General features: G+C 40.4%; 2 protein-coding genes across 3 annotated transcripts; both read right to left on the minus strand.

Moving 5' to 3' along the window:
* Nucleotides 1-529: 529 nt before the first annotated feature.
* Nucleotides 530-5,744, minus strand: LOC134463230 (elastase-1-like). 2 transcript variants are annotated; one of them, XM_063216449.1, is made up of 9 exons: nt 5,639-5,744; nt 5,451-5,513; nt 5,227-5,324; nt 4,905-5,005; nt 4,179-4,304; nt 3,648-3,784; nt 2,945-3,090; nt 1,927-2,073; nt 530-650 (listed from the first exon to the last, which is right to left on the minus strand). In XM_063216449.1, exons 2-9 carry the CDS (start codon nt 5,497-5,499, stop codon nt 633-635), a joined length of 822 nt encoding a protein of 273 aa, XP_063072519.1. In that variant the 5' UTR covers nt 5,500-5,513; nt 5,639-5,744; the 3' UTR covers nt 530-632. The 2 variants fall into 2 exon arrangements, with proteins under 2 accessions (XP_063072519.1, XP_063072520.1); XM_063216450.1 differs by having other exon boundaries at nt 5,451-5,508; nt 5,639-5,676.
* Nucleotides 5,745-10,792: 5,048 nt separating this feature from the next.
* On the minus strand, nt 10,793-20,244 carry LOC134462355 (elastase-1-like). The gene is made up of 9 exons (XM_063215335.1): nt 20,171-20,244; nt 19,697-19,759; nt 19,452-19,555; nt 15,198-15,298; nt 14,421-14,546; nt 13,716-13,852; nt 12,594-12,739; nt 11,488-11,634; nt 10,793-10,918 (listed from the first exon to the last, which is right to left on the minus strand). Exons 2-9 carry the CDS (start codon nt 19,743-19,745, stop codon nt 10,907-10,909), a joined length of 822 nt encoding a protein of 273 aa, XP_063071405.1. The 5' UTR covers nt 19,746-19,759; nt 20,171-20,244; the 3' UTR covers nt 10,793-10,906.
* Nucleotides 20,245-20,937: the final 693 nt, after the last annotated feature.

Consider the following 20,937-nt stretch of genomic DNA (forward strand, 5'->3'; position numbering starts at 1 on the left):
CAAATTGGCAATAGGCAGCACAGTTTCAATGTGCTGCATGCACTGGTCACCCTGCGCCACCATCTTACACGGTGCACCTTTTAAGCAAAAAAGTTGTGAGGTAAGCTATCCTTGTCACCTTTTGGTATCATTTCACTTTTTCCATATAGGTTCCATCTGGCTTTCCCATATCACCTTTCAAAGAAGTCAAAGTCAAGTTCACAGTGTAAACAGAATGGTGCATGTGGTTGTGTTCTTCGGTGCACAAACTAACTTGTTTTTTAACAACCGAATTTCATTTTTCACATTTTCCAAGAGCTGGAAGTAGAAATATCTCACATCTTAGGATGGCATTGGTCATTGTGGAGAAATCAGTGTTATGCCTTACAATCTACTTTGGGCATTGCTTTGCAAAAGTCAGCTGTTTTATTTAAATCAGTTCAAATGCTACAAGATGTAAAGAAATTGACACGACTTGACTTGACTTGACTTGACTATCAAAGATCCTTCAGTAAAAGTGTTGCAAAATAAGACATCAAGAAGACGTGTGTAATCTGCATTAGGTATAGACTTTATTGTCTTTAGTGGTGCACAGTTGACAGATGAGGAGCTCGTGCTGTTCTGGCACCCTGCTGCGCAGGACAGTCTGAGTCTCAGCCTCTTCTCATGGCCTGGAGGGAGGGAAGAAGCATCATGACAAGCATTATTAACATTTAGTAATAATTATTAACTAAGCATTAAGCATTAAGCATTATGAACATGCATTAGTGAATGAGGTCTGTATATAAGAGGCAATTGATAGGGAAGAGATGATTCATAAGGAGTTTCTTCTCGAATCAATATGAGGATGTGGTAGCCCCATAGCCTCTTACTGCAGATGGGGTCGCCGGCGGGCCTATTCACTATTTGCTGAAAATACTCAACTACATCATAACAACATTGCTATGACAATACTGAGATCCTTACAATAAGTAGGCTAACAGATTAAGACAAAGCCATTACAATTTTGATAACCGTAGGGTTATGACATAGGCTTTTGCGATAAGAGGGTAATGCACGCCGTACCTCCAGTGGCACGCTGTGATAGTCATTGAAAAGTGAATAGTACTACAACACTATGACATAACTCAGGGCCTTTAGTAATACACTACAACTTGGTCATTGCCATTCTGCTAACAGCAAATTTATAACGCTGTGTCTTAATAGGTTAAGTTGTCATCCTATGGCATCCATTGCCTGACTCTCGCCCGACCTGTAGCTCCGCGCAGCTTCGTGAGCTCCACTACTTGGTCTGGGAGCATGTGACGTATGTGTTTGGAGCGTCACCAGGGGGCTCCAGAGCTACACACACAGAGATCTGGTAGAAACCAGGCTGTGGCAGTCATGCCCCTTCAGGAAAACTTTGAAAACTAGGGGTGCGTTCCAAATGAATGGACTGAATGGAATGAATGGGAAAGCCACACCCATATAGACTGGAGCCCAATTTGTTGCGCTGGTGATGCACAGTCCGCTTTATCTGGGTTACCCTATTGAAAATCCTCAACATTGTCATTAACATTATCATGGAGCACGGAACGTCTCAGATAGGCTGATATCTTTTTTGGGGATGGGAAGAAAGCGTTCACTCATTTCACAAAGTTTGCCCTCACTTTATAAAGTTGTGTGCTTATCTTTACCGAAATTGTGGACTCATCTTACTATAGAACCTTTCTTAACACCACCGAAGAAGACATTATCTGAGGCCTCCTGGGCTGCATAGTGTATAAACTTGTATTTCGCAATATACTATCCTTGCCTTCCATATGTGGAGTAAGGAGCAGGGACATGAAGTAGTTGCTATATGGAAAATACGTTGACGCTAAGTAACTACTGAATAAAGGCTTAGTGTAATGAAATGTTATGCTGTGAGAGAGGGGGGGTGGGATGGGTTAAAGTGTGTGTTCTTACGCGTCGCATCCAGCTGATGTAAGCGGATACGCGGGTGAACATGGACGGCTGGCGTCGCTTATTGCAGACATTGCCGCCAAAGCTGACCACGCCGTGGACATAATACCTTCCACCCTGGCTGCAGTGCAGGGGACCACCTGAGTCTCCCTAATGTGCACACACACACACACACACACACACACACACACACACACACACACACACACACACACACACACACACACACACACACACACACACACGACATAAACAATATGAATAAACAAAATGAACAAATGAACATCAAAGAGAGGATTGGAGAAGGAAAAATGAAAGCATGAAAGCTAATATGAAAAGTGGCTCATTAATCATGCTGAGTCAGTATGTATTATGTTTACTGGGGAGTGATCCTCAGTTAGCCTGTTGTATTCCGAAGTTTACGTTTGTTAAAGATATTTTTGAGGCGTTTTGCCTTAATTTAGATATGGAAGTTTGAGAGCAGACGGGAAGCGAATGGGAGAGAGAGAAGGGGTGGGAACAGGAAAGGACCCGGGTCGGATTTGAAGCTGGGTCCCCATGGGCAATCCATGCAGAACCATATTGAATTGGTTCTGAAAACACCTGACACATAATTTTGACACTCCGTCTAGTATTGTTGTGAACCCATTTTTTCAAGTATTGATAGCATGGAGCATGGCGGAACATGTTCTTGTGAACAGAGCCTTGTCCAAAGTTCAACGACACAATCATACCATTTAACAAGCCTGATAAAATGCTGTACCTGGTTGGCAGTATTTATCACATGTATTACCACACTGGCAGTTGCGTTTTAATTTCAGGTGGAAAAAGGTCAATATTGGTATGCTGTGGGCTAGCTCACTCTGAAAACATTCTGACTTGAAAGGACCTTTCCATTTGCCAATGTACAACTTGGTATTCCTTCAAGTGAGGAATATAAATCTAGTGATGCGATCTCAGCTATTTGGATATATCTTATTTGTATTTAGCTGTACTCTATGTCTGGCTGTGGAACACTTACCTGGCAACTAGAGTCTCGTCCATTACCTCCAGCACACACCATGGTTTTCTTAGCTACTCTGCCCCACCAAGCATTCTTAGAACAGGTTCTATAGCCGACCACAGGCAGGTAGGCCTGCTTCAACACAGAAGAGCCATCTCCACCAGCTACAGAGAGAGAGAGAGAGACAGAGAGACAGAGAGACAGAGACAGAGACATAGAGACAGACAGACCAAGACATTTTGAAGTAGCAATGAAATAAATGATATGTTTCCTTAGGCTATATATTGTATTATTCATTCAAAATGGTCTTAAAACGAGTGAAAAATTATTGGTGAACGAATGAAAGGTGGGTTGCCAACACAAATACACCATCTATAGAGTCCTTTTGGAGATAGGTATTTTGGCATTTTAACCGTCTTGCTATCTCGAAAGGAGCAGCCTTTCAACCTCTTGGTGTTTGAGTGAATGGAGATTGCCATTGACACTGGTGAAATGGAAAACTGTTGACTAAACCGTCAGGTAGCAATAGTATGCTTGCCTTAGGGCACACAGAAGCATTTGACCCACAAACACAAACACAGTTTTAATATACATCATACAATATAATCTGAGGAGAAAACAGTTCTGTCTTTTATTGTAAGGTGCTTTTCTTCTATGATATGGATCCCACTTAGTCTGGAATAAAGTAAGAATTGAATTGAATTGAAGTGATACTACTCACTTCTGGTGCGACCCCACCCAGTGACAAAGCAGGGGTGGTTGTGCTTCAGAATCTTTCCAGAACGGGGCAGTTTAGCGAGCTGCACGTAGCTGTTCAACCTTGCCGGTTTAGAGAGACGCAACACAGCAATGTCGTACCTGAGAAGAGGGAGAACACACACACACACACACAATCACACACACACACACACACACACACACACACACACACACACACACACACACACACACACACACACACACACACACACACACACACACACACACACACACGCACAGACACACGCACACGCACACGCACATGCACACGCACACGCACACAAACACACACACACACACACACACAGACACACACACACACAGTGGTTGAAAAACCACATCTCATCAACTGGCTTGAGTGTGCATTGATCAAATAAACTGACCATCTGCATTATATCATTATACAGTAGATTGCAGAGACTGAAGACTATTGTCAGTGTTGTATATGGCCTGATCATTGCTAGAGCGTGAAGTGTAGTGTGGCTGTACTGACCCGGCTGCAAGGTCGTCTGTGTCCCATCTGGGGTGAACGATGGCTCGGCTGACGGCAATGGTCTGCTCTGTACCTTCCCTCTTGTAAAGATTGTGTTCTCCAAGAACGACCTGCCAAGTCGCTGGGCTGAGTGGTGGGGATTGTCAAGACAAGTATGTGATCTCAACCCATGGAACATACAGTATTGCGTTCCTTAGGCTATGTCACTGCATCACCATGTAGAGCATGTTCTCTACAAGTCTTCTGTTGTCCAGTCTTGCACTTTAAATGTCTGTATGAGCACTGTCTATGTCCATACTTTCTTAAGTCCATGTATAAGTACTGTCTATGTCTATACTGTCTATGTCCTTACCTAGATTAGTCTATGTCTGTATGGGAAAGCAAGAAATGTAATTTCAAATTCTTTGTATGACCAGTGCATGTAAAGAAATTGACAATAAAACCGACTTGACTTGACTTGACTAGAGAGTATGGTCTAACGTTTTCATTCCATTGTACTGTTCATTATCAAAGAAGCCTATACAGATAATGGAAAGCATGCACTCTCTCTCTCTCTCTCTCTCTCTCTCTCTCTCTCTCTCTCTCTCTCTCTCTCTCTCTCTCTCTCTCTCTCTCTCTCTCTCTCTCTCTGTCTCTCTCTCTCTCACACACACACACACATGCAGAGAGAGAGAGAGAGAGAGAGAGAGAGAGAGAGAGAGAGAGAGGGAGAGGGAGCAGCAGTACCTGTCTACACAGTGAGCTGCCGTCATCACCCATCTCCTGCTGATCAGAGTTCCTCCACAAATGTGACCGTAGCGCCCTCTTCTCCCAACCTGCAGTGACACCTGGAGAAGAGAGTCAGAGATTTAGTCAGCAAGAAGGAAGGGAAAGGCAATATAAAGAGATGGCTGAATCATTATGAATTAATAGATGTGTGTTAAGTTCGAGGGCCTTTTCACACCGGATTAGATCTTTCACACCAGAAGTGCGGATTAGATTAGATCTGTGTGCGGTAAACTTTTTTTTTTTTAATCTTTGTGACTGTATTATGGTCCTCTGTGTTTACCTGCGCGGGCCAGGCGTGTTCAGGTGCCTCTCTGCCCCCCACAACGACCCCCTTAGCATCCTCCAAATAGCTCAACAGGGGCTTCTCATCAGCCAACACTATAGAGAGAGAGGGCGAGTAGTTAGACACAGAGAGAGTACAGAATTCAACATAGGCCATAGAGAGTTTCCACTTCCAAATAAGTAGGTTTATGTGCTATGTTGTGCTTTTCACTTCATATTTACCTGATGCTGAGAAGAAGGCAAACGCAACAATGAACAATAGGGACCGCATGGTGAACAGCTATTCTGGAGAACATACATGTGCAAGAGAGAGAGAATAAAACCACAATCCATGAAAAAGATTACTTGAAAGCTCATAATGTAAAACACTGTGTAATGTGAAATAATATTCAACATGGGGAAAGACTTACCTACAAACCACCTCCTGTTCTCCAAGATCTGACAGCTTTAACAGCCAGAAGCAGATGTCTGTTTTATAGACACCTCTAGCATCTGCAAGGCCTGAGTAAACATCCCGCCCTCTAGCATCTGCAAAGCCTTAGTAAACATCTCAATGTCAATTATAATAATCTTGCTTAGTCTGACAAATTTGAACAATGACATCCACACTTTACACACTGCCTTTAATCTATAGCCAAACAGACAGCAAACATCTGAGAATGTCACATCACCACCAGACCTTATTATGAAGCCTGAATAAACATCTTGATGTCAATTATAAGAATCATGTTTTATCTGAGAACATTGGACAATGACATCCGTGTGGTGATGCACTGTCCACATTAATCTGGTCAAACAGAAAACAAACATCTGAGAATGTCACATCACCACACCTTATTGTCTTATAACATCTCGGCCAAAATATGAACCTGTTCACACACACACAGTTTCCATCCTACTTGTATGCTTGTCTCGTATAGGCTGGCCTGTATAATACAGTATGTAAAAATGAAAATAAAGTCTTATTCCTTGGAGGAAAAAGGTTAGTTGTCCCTGGACCTGGGTTTCATTTTATTCCCACATATACTTAAAGTGTACTTTTGATGACTATACTCAGTACAAAGTGTACTATTATCGGCGATTTAAAGTGCACTTCAATACACTATTAGTGCGCTGGAGCACTACTAACAGTACTTGCAGCACACTGAGGATGCTAAATTAGCACCGCTTTTGGACAGCTTTAAGTGCACTACAAGCCTACTTTTGAAATTATGCTCCAAACACGCTTTCCATGCATTCGTATGGCATAAAGACTGTGTTGGAGTACACTTCTGTGACATTTTATTATTACTTGAAGTTCAATAAAAGTAGGCCTATATTAACTTCATGCTTCTTTGGACTACATTGGAACATTTTAAGTCTGTAAAAATATATCAAGTATTGTAAATACATTAACGTATGCTTATACATTTACAGTATACTTCCAAGTACATTAAATAATAATAATAATAATAATAAAAATAATCATAATTGTATTTGTATAGCACTGTATAATACAAGGCATGCAACTCAAAGTGCTTAACAAATGGGGAAAAATGGGGGAAAAAAGAAACATAATTGTTAGAGATGATTAAAAGGAGAGGTAGAGAGGAGAGGCAGAAATAGCAGGAAGGCAGAGGAAGAAGAGATAGATAGAGATTATAGAGTCATAAGGTCAACGTAGGTTAGGACCAGGATTCTTAGAGGCGTAAGGTCGATAGTGGCTGGGTCTAGCACAAGTCATAGATAGTCACACTGAATTTGGGCGCTAAATAACATAAAATAACATAAATGTACATAAACAGTACAATCCACAATGTTTCACATTGAATACAGCCACAGGTCACATTAGTGTTATGCATGCATAAATTACATTTTTTCAGTTATTACAGTGTAAAGAGTTGTCAATGATATTAATCAGTCTTACTCAAACTTCATCATCATTCCAACTCTGATACTTTATTTACTCACACAATTATTTTCTCTTGCAAGTTTTTAAAAATAAATGGTAGTGTGAGCCTATATATACCAGAACATTTTACGTGACCATCGTCATGACGGTGGGAACATGATAATTTTTGTGTGTACCGCTTTACATTTTAAAAAGCCCTATAAAATCAGAGTATGACAATGACTAATATTTTCATGCAAACCAAAGATATTCCTTTGAGATGAATGGCTTTCTGTTTGAGAAATGTAGCTCCAAGAAGTGAATTGCATGATGGGACATGCATGATGGTGCATGATGGTTAAATGCACTTTGTGTAAGCACACTTTGAAGATATTTGGGTGAAGTATAATCATGGTGCACTTAGAAAAAGTATAATAGCCATATGTTAAAGTGATTTACTTTAAAGCGCACTTTATAAAATCACACTACGAGGACATTTGGGTGATAATCAAACCATGGAGAAGATCCATCTTTTCATGTATGAAAAGTGATATCTTCCCAGTCATAATGAATAGCATACTTAGAATGTGATGGTGGTAAGTATTCACGAAAAAGCTAACACTAGTGAATGGGTAGCATGAATTCTGGAAATAAACAATACTTACACAGTGCACCTTTAATGTTTGGGTATACTTTGTATGAGAGCAACTTAATTAGGCGTAAATCTAATTTTAAGTAGCCTACACTTTATATAAGCATACTGTAAACATACTTTTCTCACTTTTAATATGCTAAGTACACTTCAGTTGTGTTATTATTAGAGGTTCCGGATCCGGAAAAGGCAGGATAATAGGGTTTTTCACAGGATCCGGATCCGGCAGGATCTTAAGCAGTGGATCCGGTATCCGGCAGTTACCTAAAAATCAATATCTGGAGCATCTCTAGTTTTTACGTAGCCAAGGCTTTTCAGTCAGTCTTTCACAACCCCAATCACTGCATGGAGTGAGAGCCCTTTGGAAGCGGCCTTTGCATTCAGTTTGTCAGTAAGCCAATGAGTCTAAAAATAGTTTGAGCCAACGTAATAAAAAGGGCCCACGTGTGCAAGTAGACTATGTGCTTCAACCCTTTCGTAGGTTCAACCTGCACAGAGTTAGCTGATCAAAAGACAAGTACACAGGTCTATATTTTAGTCACATAAGTTGCCTGTGTTGGAGGGAAACAGTGTTTCTTTTTAAATTTTACTTTACCGTAACTTTTGACACCGTTGCTTAATGCACAGCTGATGTCCTGTATCTTCACTCCTTGTTCAATTCTATTCTGTTGCTTTTACAGTAGGCTACTGTTAAAGCATAAAGGACACAAACGATTGGTGTACCTATATGAATTTTATTATCCAGGTAAGAGAGCCTTCAGTAAAAGTGTTGTAGAATAAGACGTCAAGAAGACGTGTATTGTCTACAGATTTTATTGTCTTGCACTTGAGGAGCTCTTGCTTGACACCCTGCACCTCAGTACTGTCTGGGTCTCAGACAAGTGGGGCCTGCACTATAAAGCTGAATCATATTTTGAAGAAAAGGAGGACTCCCGGCTCTTCTATTACATGATTTAACTCTTAACTTAGAACAGTGGTGTAGTCTACTTTTTTGTAGTGGGTATACTGTATATTGGAGCATTTTTTGAAGTGGGTATACTGTATATATTTTTACCATTCAAAATAATGGATAAATCAATTTTAAGTGGGTATACTGAAATCCCTGAAATTTAGAAGTGGGTATACTCCGTATACCCGCATTCTACGTAGACTACACCACTGACTTAGAAGGAGGAAACCAACGCACACCAGAGGTTTCGAGGTGCAGGTAGCGGGTAGATCAGTTTTTGAGAAGAAGATACCGCACACTCTTGTCCATCGTGCTGCAATTAATAAATTGCAGCACGATGGACAAGAGTGTGCAGTATCTTCTTCTCAAAACCTTAACTCTTAACTTAACCTGGTTTAGGCATGCTCCTGAACCAGCTTTGTAGTATAGGCCCCAGGTGTGATATTATACATTTTATGGTGCAGGCACATTTAAACTATGATGGAAATCTGTTTGTGAAATGTACTAAGTGTGTATATGCACAACTTTAGTTCTGTTTTCTTTTTTTGTTAAATCTTTTTAATTCAAGGACGTTCAAACACATTTTCTTTGTCTTTTGTTTGTATAGTTTACAAGTCCTGTTTGATTATTTCCCCATACCCACCCCCAACAGGGATAATCCAATACATATAATAAATTAGAAATACTATTACCAATAAAAAAAATAGAAAAAAACATTAAGTAGAACAGAAAATACATTCATATACGCACACACACACACACACACACACACACTCGCGCGCACACCCACATCCACACATATGCACACACATGCACACACACACCTACACACACACAATCTTTGAAAACATAAAAAGTAGGGCTAAGTAAAAGAAAGAAAAAAAGAAAACAAAAAGAAAAAAGAGAAAGAAATGTGGAAGGCATTGCTTACAATCTCAATATGTACACATAATTAATAACCAACATAAGATTTATTATTGTTATTGTTATTGTTATTGTTATTTAATTAATTAATTAATTAATTAATTAATTAATTAATTAATTAATTAATTAATTAATTAATTAATTTATTTATTTATTTATGTATGTATGTATGTATGTATTTATTTATTTATTTATTTTAATGTTGAATACCAGTCTAATGTCAATATTTAGAATCTACCTGTTCATAGAATATACCTGTTCAAATTTATAAAACCAGAAATAATAGGGCACCAGAGCTCATCAAACAGATAGCCTTTGTTATACTTCTCCAAAGTCATTTTCTCTAAAGGCAAGAAAGAAGATATTTGGTCCACAAAAGTCTTAAAAGATGGGGATAAAATAAAAGTATACATTTCTTTGCAAAATAAGTAATCAAAAGTTCCATTTTCTAATATAAATATTGAGTTTGATTTGGACATGTGGACTCCCAGCCTCGGTCTGTACTTGTGGACTCGCGTTTTACTGACGCCCCGCCTTCGTGGAGAAAACGATAAAGTTTCCCTGCTGTCAGCCTAGCCACAACAACTTTTTGGGGGACTATTCTTCATTCACCATTGGGTTTGCAAATAAGAAAAGGACATCAGAATTGAGCTTTTGCAAGATATTGAAATACAATTCTGTTGTCGATGACGTCATCACGAGGCCTCAGAGGCAAGTGAGCAAGGGAAGACGGGAGTCCTCATATTAGAAAGAAGAAGCCATGGTCTAGGGAAGGACTGAGAGGAAGCATCATGACCAGTATGCTGTAGCTCTAGCCTCTTAATGGATAAAAATGTCAATGCAGTTAGATTATTTATTTATTTATTTATTTATTTATTTATTTATTTATTTATTTATTTATTTATTTATTTATTTACGGGGACTGTCTCTTGAGATGTGACATCTCATTTTCAATAGGGTCCCAAAGCATGTTGAGTTAGGCGCTGGGGTGCAGCGCGCTAAGCCCCTCATATTTGGGCTTACATTGCCCACGGGGACCTCGGTTCGAGTCCGGTAGGGGTCATTTCCCAGCCCTGCCCCATCTCTGCCCCCAAAAAATAAAATAAATAAAAGCATGTTGTGTCAACTGAAAGGGCTGTAAAGAACAATGAGACTTCAGGAAGATGTGAGTGATTTTGCATGCATAAACTTTATTTTCTTAAGTATTGAAGCAGATGTGGCAGGTGAGGTGCTCCTGCGGTCCTGACTCCCTTGCTGCTCAGGGTACTGCTGGCCTCAGCCTCCTATTTCGCATTCTGCAGGGAGGAAGCATCATGACCCACATTAGAAACATGCATGTATGAGTGAACGTGTACTAAATCATGAGCAACTAATGAGTATGCATGAGTACATGTGTATTGTATATCTAACTCAAGAGAAGCATTATGGATATGCATGAGTAAATGTGTATTGTCTAACTCAAGAGAAGCATTGTGGATATGCATGAGTAAATGACATGTGTATTGTATATCTAACTCAAGAGAAGCATTATGGATATGCATGAGTGAATGTGTATTGCATATAAGTCATGACAAGCATTATGACCATGCATTAGTGAATATGTATTGTACAGTACTGTATAGACTTGTATGGAGCCTTGTAAATAAACTGGTCTTGCTTCATAAACGACCTTTGCCTTGCTCACTAATAGGGAAATAAATACTGTGGATAGTTTTTCTATGGACTTCCCCTAATGTCCTGTAAATAAATAACTGTAACTTTAAAACTATAAATGCTTAGTCTAATGCAGTGTGCGTGTGTGCCTGCCTGCGTGTGTGTGTGTGCGCGTACATGAGCGTGTTCGTTTGAAAGTGTGTATTCTTACGCGGGTGATCCATTTGATGTAGTAGGACACACGAGTGAAGACAGTGGGCTTCTGTTTCTCATTGCAGTGACCGGAGCCAAAGCTGACGATGCCATTGACGTACCACTTGTCACACTCTCGGCAGTTCAGGGGACCACCTGAGTCTCCCTGACACACACACACACACACACACACACACACACACACACACACACACACACACACACACACACACACACACACACACACACACACACACACACACACACACACACACACACACACACACACACACACCATCAGAAAAAAGAGAGCACTTACAGTAAATGAAAACTGAAAATAAAAAGGGTCATTAAAAGGTCATGTGGAGTAAATATGTTTGGCGAGTGATCCTGAGCTAGCCCATTGCATTCCATTGCACAGATCTGCCCCACTGGCATCTTAAAGGCATATTGCTTTAGCATTTTACCTCCTGAGCTTAAACATACTGTATCATAAAGAAACAAAAAAACTGACACTAAAACCGTGACTGAATGACTACTGACAACATTCAACTCACGGTTCGGTTCGTATCCCGATTTTTTTGTATTACGATTTGATACATTGAAACATTTTTTTTAATGAATTAATTTTCATTGTCCAACATAATATTGCTTTAAATGAAAATAGTAGAAATCTGAGATGGAATCTAAGCTATTAGAAGGAGGCGGTGCGTTCAGCGGTACTCAATTGGCTTTTTTTCAACATGATCTCCAAAAATGCTGTGCTCCTGGACACGGAATATAGAAAGCACTTCCGTGTGCCCATCACGGAAAACAATTCCTTGTCCAGGAGCACGGAACTTTGGCAAAATCCGTGCTCCTGGACACGGATTTTGTGTCCTTAACAGTCTTGTCCAGGAGCACGGAACTTTTGGAGATCAGGCTGTTTTTTACCACTGCCGGTTTTCTGATAGGCCTACAGCTCGACACGGCACAAATTGGCCACCACTTTTTTGCTTCACAATTGAGCTGTGCCGTGCTCAATCGAAAAGCAAAAAGTGTCTGCCGAGACGCGCTGTGTGGAGCTGTAGGCCTACTAGAAAACGGGCAGTGGAAAAGAGCCTTATGTGTGGCTGTGGCACTTACCTGGCAACCAGAGTCTCTTCCATTACCCCCAGCACACACCATCTTTCTCGTAACTGTTGCGCCCCACCAATCGTCTTTAGTACAGGTCGGCATACTGACCACAGGCAGGTATGCCTGCTTCAACACGGGAGAGCTGTCCCCCCCAGCTGCACAGAGAGAGAGAGAGAGATACAGACAGACACAATAGCCCTTTAATGCATGTCATACCACCTGACGCACACTGTAATAGTAATTGAAAGGTTAACTACCTTAGTACTACTCTACTATGACATAAAACAGGGCCTTCAGTAATGCACTATGACTCGGTCATTGCAATTCTGGTAACAACAAAAAATTACAATGCTGTGTTTTAACGGGCTAAGATATTGTGAAGCAGGCAGCGATGAAATAAATGCAATGTTAATTTTGCTGTATGCTGTATTATTCATTCATAGTCTTCAATCTAAACTGAAACGGGAAAATTAGGGAAAAATGGATCTGGCAAACAAAATAATACCACCCAGAGCCCATCTGGGTCAGGCATTTTGGCATTTTAACCACACGGCCTCTATCTCAAATGGTGCGACGTTTCAAAGCTGATGTATGTATGTATGAATGGATATTGCCATAGGAGCACAGAGGCATTCGACCCACAAGTTTACCAACTAGTACACAATTGAGATATACCATCTGTATACAACATAATCTGATTGAGATGGATATCAGAGATAGTGCAAAGACTTCCACTCTTCAAGTTTCTTTTGTTTCAGACAAGTAAACGTTGTGTTTTACCTGACATGTTTCGACGGGGAGACTTCCGTCTTCATCAGAGGATCACATGGATGTTGAAGTGTGACATGCTTTAAAACTGTTGTGGAAGTATGACCTTCCCGTCAATATTGATAAGGTGGTCACACCTCCTGCTGTTAGAGTTGTGGCCTAAGGATGGTGGTCCATCCACACTTCAACATCCACGATGTGACCCTCTGATGAAGAGGAAGTCTCACCGTTGAAACATGTCAGGTAAAAGATTTAATAAAATAAAAACTTTTACATGTCTGAAACAAAAGAAACGTGAAGATTTGAAATAACTCTAAGGCATAATGAATGTCATACATCTAATAAAAGACTTCTTCTACTCACTGACAGTGCGACCCCATCCGGTGACATAGCAGGGGTGGTTGTGGCTCAGACGTTTGCCAGAGGGAGGCAGTTTAGCGAGCTGCACGTAGTTGTTCAAGGTGGCCGGCTCAGAGAGTTGCAATAGAGCAATGTCATACCTGAGAGAAGGGAGAACACACACACACACACACACACACACACACACACACACACACACACACACACACACACACACACACACACACACACACACACACACACACACACACACACACACACACACACACACACACACACACACACACACATGAACTGACCATCTGTATTATATTGTTATATTGTGGATTACAGTGACTCAAGAGTGAAGAGTATTATCAGTGGTGTACAGTGTAGGGCCTGATCATTGCTAGTGTGTTAAGTGTGGTGTGAATGAATGAATGAATGCATGAATGAATGAATGAATGAATGAATGAATGAATGAATGAATGAATGAATGAATGAATGAATGAATGAATGAATGAATGAATGAATTATTTCTCTTCACACCATCATTTTGACTTTCTATTACATGTCATGACAAATTACAACAGTATGGAGAAAAGGCTCCCCAACAGAAATTAAATATAAGCTTATAGGCCGGAGGCCCAATGGTACAGTAGGTAAAATAGTATTGCAACAAAGCAAAGATAAAGTAAAGAAAATAGTAGACGGTGTGACTGTACTGACCCGCCTGCAACGTTCTGGGTGTCCCACTTGGGGTGAAGGATGGCTCGGCTGACGGCAATGTTCTGCTCTCGACCCGACTCGCTGTTGAGGTCGTGCTCTCCAAGAACCACTTGCCAAGTCTGTGGGCTGAGTTACACAGCAGAAGGCAAAGAGGAAAGTCACCGGAGCATCTTCAGATGTGGAGATTTTACTGTTTTATTGGGCAAGTGCCAAGACTAACGTTTCAACGTTGTCACGTGACAATTGCTAGTGCTTTCCTGTGACGCAACGCTTGAAAAATGTCATCAAGTTCCATTATGTCCAATGTCATTAAGATATATATCACTGCCTAACCGCACGGAGAGTATTGTGTAAGAGTTCAGATGCAAAACCCCCTAACTCCATTTCTGAAGACCTGCACTTTTATATTTTTAGAGAACCCCGTTGTTGGTTTGGTTTACATTCATGTACTTGATAATACATATAAATAGTTATATTACATAAATAAAATAAAAAATATGCAATTTTGATAGCTTTATATTAGATAAAAATGAATTAAGATTATTTTCTGAAAAGGCACTTAGGGGGGTTTGCATCTGAACTCTTCAATTTATTCCTTTCTACTGTTCACTAACAATTAAGCACTGGTTAATGGAAAGCACACACACACTCACACACGCGCGCACACACACACACGCACGCACGCACGCATGCACACACGCACGCACGCACGCACGCACGCACGCACGCACGCACGCACGCACGCACACACACACAGTAGAAGCAGCTGTTGCCTACCTGTCCACACAGTGAGCTGCCGTCAACACCCATCCCTTCCTGATCAGAGATCCTCCACAGATGTGATAGTAGTAAGACCCATACTTGACCTGCAGTGACACCTGGAGGAAAAGAGATGTCTTTGTCATCGAAAAGAAGGGGAAGATATGCTCAACTTTAAGGATAAAAGCAGTGGTGTAGTCAATTTTTTTATAGTGGGTATACTGTATATTTGAGCATTTTTGATTTGTGCTATTCAAAACAATCGATCAATATATTTTAAGTGGGTATACTGAAATCCCTGAAATTTAGAAGTGTGTATACTCCGTATACCCGCGTTCTACGTAGACTACACCACTGGATAAAAGGCAAGTTTGACCATGAGTAAAAGCCAATCAACGTAAAAAAAAAGATGGAGTAGCCCCATCATGCAGACCATTCCAGGTTGGAGTCCCGGCAGGGCAACTCTACTCCCCTCTACTCCCCTTTGCTACAAATGGGGTAAGAGGTGGGATGACTGCCGTGCAGTGTTAATTTTGTCGACTAGACTAAGACTAAATATATTAGTCGACTAACCCTTTGAGAGTTTAATTGACTAAATTCTGACTAACAAAAATGATCTGTGAAAGACTAAAAGCGACTAAGACTAAGAACTAACTTTTAGTCGACTAAATTCTGACTAACAAAAATGATTTGTGAAAGACTAAAAACGATTAAGACGTATATTTTTTGGGGGGCTCAGACATAAATTGGTACAACCACAACTAAAGCCTATAAATTAATTGTTAATTGGTAATCAACCTTTAAAGGGACACTATGGGATTAAAAAAATAATAATAATTACAGCTGAATCCACCGAAAGTTTAGCTAGGTTAGATTTAGAGACAGGCATGACATTGGCACATAATTCTACATAATGTCCTTTTAAGACATAGTGTTATAAATTTGCTATTACCACAGTGGCAATAGCCAAGTCCTAGTGCATTACTAAAGGCCCTGTGTTTTATTGTATTTTGACTTAAACTAAAGACTAAAATGTTTAGACAAAATGTTGAGGACTTTTAGTCGACTAAATAATGACTAAACAACAATTATTTGTGAAAGACTAAAACTAGACAAAAATGTTGAGGACTTTTAGTCGACTAAATAATAACTAAACAAAAATATTTTTTGAAAGACTAAAAGCGACTAAGACTCACTGGCGATTCTAGGGGGGGGCAGGGGGTGGCCAGGGCCACCCCTGGGACGCTATTGTCCACCCTACTGGCCACCCTTGATTCGACAAGTAATTAATAAAAAAATATATATTTTAAAAATAAACAAATAAATATACAATAATAACAACAGTATAAGACCAATAATAGGTAATTATCAGGTAATCATTCAAGTTCGTCAACCCAACAACAAACAAGAGAAAACTGTCAATCCATGGTGATCGCTGGCTGACAGATCTAGGGTCAGTTTTACACTTTAACTAACACGACAGTCGTTGGACTGATGCTGCACAAGGCTGATTTCTGATCAGTAGGCTTACACGAGATGACCACTGCGTGTCGCCTGCTGCCCCTATAGTCGCTTATTTATCGTGAAAGATCTGGCAACCCCGCACCAGCGATGCTGAGGAGCACTGTGTCACCTGCAGTTCCTTCACGAGAGACCGCATCCACTAACTGCCTGGACAGTCTAATTTGGACAATAAGGTATGGCAATTTAATGATTTGTTGATTGTCTGAATGTGTTGGAAAACCTAATTTTGAAAACTTTATGCAAGTATTAGCAGCCAGGAAGAGCCAAAATACGAGATAGCTACACGAAACAACAACATGACTAAATGAGAGCAAGTTAGTGTTGTGGCAGCTGCAAACCAAGTTAGTAGCACAGCACAATCCTAACGTGCACGTCAGTTTATTTTTTTGTTGATAACAGGATAGTTAATATGAAACCGTTTGGATAGGGACATGGCATGGATAGCATTGGCCCATTGGCCACACATTGGAAAGGGTAGTCGGTTGTTAGGTCAGGATCGGTAGGCAGACGTCAGTAGGCCTACCTCGAAACCTAGCATGTGAAATGAACTAATGCTAAGCTGGACTATGATTGTTGTGATGCCTTCTCTCAGTGAGAAGCTTCTCCTTTGCTTCTTCGATTGTCTTGACTTTTCTTGGAGTTTAAATCAAACTTAAATAAAGTCGGAGTAAGTCATAGTAAAGAGCACCTCTGCCTCTTTAGAGTAAGCAAGTTCACATCAGTCACAGATGTGTTGCCTAAACCCACAGCGCTAGTCCACTTCAGAGTATGACTCCCCCCCCCCCAATAGCTAAATTTGCGGTACATATTTGACCTCAAATGTGTCAATATATCGTAATCCTTTTGTTCAAACGTAGCGAAAATAAATCGTCACGCACACAAAATCATGGTACAGATGTGAGTTTGTTCACTAACGAAATTCACGTCATGTAATTTCTTTGCTAAAACCCTGCAGCCACGGTTTTAGAATCAGCCACTGCTCACAGCTGTAATTGCCTTGCAGTCCGACGGCGCCTCAGACTTGAAATTCACGTCATGTAATTTCTTTGTTTAAACCATATGCCACTGCTTTGACATCTGACACTGTCAACATCAATAATATAGGTTTTTTTGTATTCTGACATTGTTGAATGAAGTCAAAGTTGTTACTCTAAGGGGAACCACAACCACGAACACAAAACTCATGAACACAACATGTGTACTCTGCCAATTCGACAATAATCCCTCTGATATTGTAGCCAGTTACTATGCTTAGAAGTGAGTTGATTGAATGATTAATTGGTTGCATTGATTTGATTACATTTCCTCCAGTGAGTGACATTAAGATGAAGAGAAGAAACGATATTGAGAGCTTCTTTATCAAGAAAAAAAAAGAGTCAGAGTCAGCTACAGCCAGTACCAGCACCAGTGCAGATGCCCACACAAGCCAGCAGTCTAGGGATAGTGTTGATGAGCAGTCCACTACCCCAATACAAGATGGTAGGTTGTGCATGGAAAGTTTGAATTAGTTACATGTAGCCCTTTCATGCACACCGTTCAACCAGTGGAACACTGTTATTGTCATCAAAAAGGTTCTGTCATAGTGCCACACTACATAACACAGGGTCTTTAGTAATACACTATGGTAACTCTGGTAACGACAAAGGTATAATGCCATGCATTAAAGGACAGCTGACAAATGTTGAGACAGAAGATGATGAACTAAAGATTTGTATTATATGTATATGTGCATGGACCTGTCTGTCTGTCTGTCTGTCTGTCTGTCTGTCTGTCTGTCTGTCTGTCTGTCTGTCTGTCATTTTAAACTATCCTTGTATTACCACAGTTGACCAGCCACATTTGGAGGAGGAGGAGACGGACTGTGAATCTGTGTTGTCTGGATCTCCACCTACTGAGCATGGTATGTCAGGTTCAGATGTCATTCATGAAGTTGGTGTCTACTCTCTCATACTTCAGTTATTTAAAAATGGCCAATTATGCATATTTATATGTGAATGCATAGCATTTAACCAGATTACACTGCACTTTCAATTAAAAGCCTGGCACATTAAAATAACTTAATGAGGATATGTGTGTGCATTTATCTTTAATTTCTGTGAATACGTACATAGAAAACAAAGACCTAAACATAGAACATTTCAATACTATATATATATATATATATTTTATACTACTACAAAATATTGTATTTGAAGTTCACTGGTGCTTTTCTTTAAAATGCAGGAAATAGCATAGAATAAATGCAACATTTTCTGTGTGGGAGGACCCCCGTATGTGTATATAATTCCATGATTCCATGGCCACCTCAGACTATATTTGTGTGTCATCTTGGCCACCCTAGTAAAAATGTCCTGGATACGCCCCTGCTAAGACTAAGAATGGACTTTGACACAACACTAAGACTAAGACTAAATAGAAAAATGGATGACAAAATTAACACTGCTGCCGTGAGACGATCAGAGTCAGAAAGTGTAAGCTGTAATTCCATGCAAAAGACACCCTGGATAGGAGACCCTGATGCGAGGGACCCCCCCTTACAAAATGAAACTATGAGCCCAATCCATGAGACACATTTCCCAGAAACAGTTTCTCAGACTGTATCCTATGTACAACCAACTACAATGGAGCCCCTCATCCATATCTACAGTGCATACTGCATAACTGTCTTTGGGGGCCCTCCACATACAGTACGTTGGGCCCTGGTGACTCAGGCCCACTTCACCCCCTATTACGCGCGCCCCTGGTTACCTGCCAAGGCCAGGCGTTGGCATGTGCCTCACTGCCCCCCACAACGATTCCCTCGGCGTCCTCCAAGTAGGACACCAGGGGCTTTGGCTTCTCCTCAGCAAACACTGGACAGAGAGAGAGAGAGGGTGAGGAGTTAGACACAGGGACAGACTTTAAAACTACACAGTAATATAGCCCCTCCCTAAGGAGTTTACATTTCAAAATAAGTATTTGCAGATATATTGTCCCTTTTACTTCATATTTACCTGATGCTGAGAATAAGGCAAATGCAGCGACGAACAATAGGGACTGCATGGTGAAGAGCTATTCTGGATAACATATATGTGCAAGAGAGAGAGAATTAAACAACAATACATGAAAAAAAAATCTACTTGAGCGGTCATAATGCAAAAAAGTGTAGAAATAACCCTCACACAACATGGGCAAAAGCTCAGGGACGTTGCCAGTCCTATTTTGCAGGGGCACGTGCCTGGGTATTGATTTGCTGTGCCCTGGTATGAGTTTCACAAAAAAAACCAACCTTTCTACCTTGGAATTTAGCTTAGTTTAGTATTAGTAATCTGCAGAATACACACAAAATAGCGCACATACTACTTGCAATAGCATAATTAATTTACAAGCTTTCTAAAATGAATAACTGCGAAAAAAAATTCTGCATGCTCACATTATCTCTCAGTGCCCTACCGTGCCCCTGCTTAGCATTAGGTCAGCTGACTTACCTGCAAACAGTTTCCTATTCTCCAAGATCCACCCGAGTTAACAACCAGAAGCAGCCAGAGGCATGTTTTATAGACCCCTCTGGCAAGCCTCTGAAAAGCCTGAGTAAACATCTTGATGTCAATTATAAGAATCATATTTTATCTGACAACATTTGACAATGGCATCCGTGTGGTGCACTGTCCACTTTAATCTGGTCAAACAGAAAACAAACATCTGAGAAGGTCACATCACCACAGCTTACTGTCTTATAACATCCCTGCCAAAATATGAACCTGTTCACACACACGCAAGGGCGTAGCACCAAATCCTGGGCAGTGGGCACTACGTACAAGCAGCTCCAATGGATCCCTTTACATGATATCAGTATATAAAAAATAAAGTCTTACTCACTGAACAAAACCCCCAGAATTAAGTTTTCATTATATTATACGAATAGTTGTTGGGAGGGGGACCTTTTTAACAACGCATTACGTATACACACATTATCTAATAAGGTAATGAATTATTACATAATGTGGTGATAATTTGCGCATTTTGTAATCATTTACGCATTTTGTAAAAACATTCTTGAACACATTCTGTAGCAGTATTTTTCCCATCTTGTAATATATTATTGTAGAATGCGGAATTCATTAGAAAATGTGCAGCTATTTTTTTCATGATGGAAATGTAAGAACATGACGCATTGTAATAATCTAAAAAAAAATGATGTTTTATTCTGTGCTTGGATCTAGTAGGCACATACAGTATAGCACACACATAGTCT

This window comes from Engraulis encrasicolus, chromosome 14 (genome assembly GCF_034702125.1).
Source record: "Engraulis encrasicolus isolate BLACKSEA-1 chromosome 14, IST_EnEncr_1.0, whole genome shotgun sequence".
In the NCBI taxonomy this organism is placed as follows: Eukaryota; Metazoa; Chordata; class Actinopteri; order Clupeiformes; family Engraulidae; genus Engraulis; species Engraulis encrasicolus.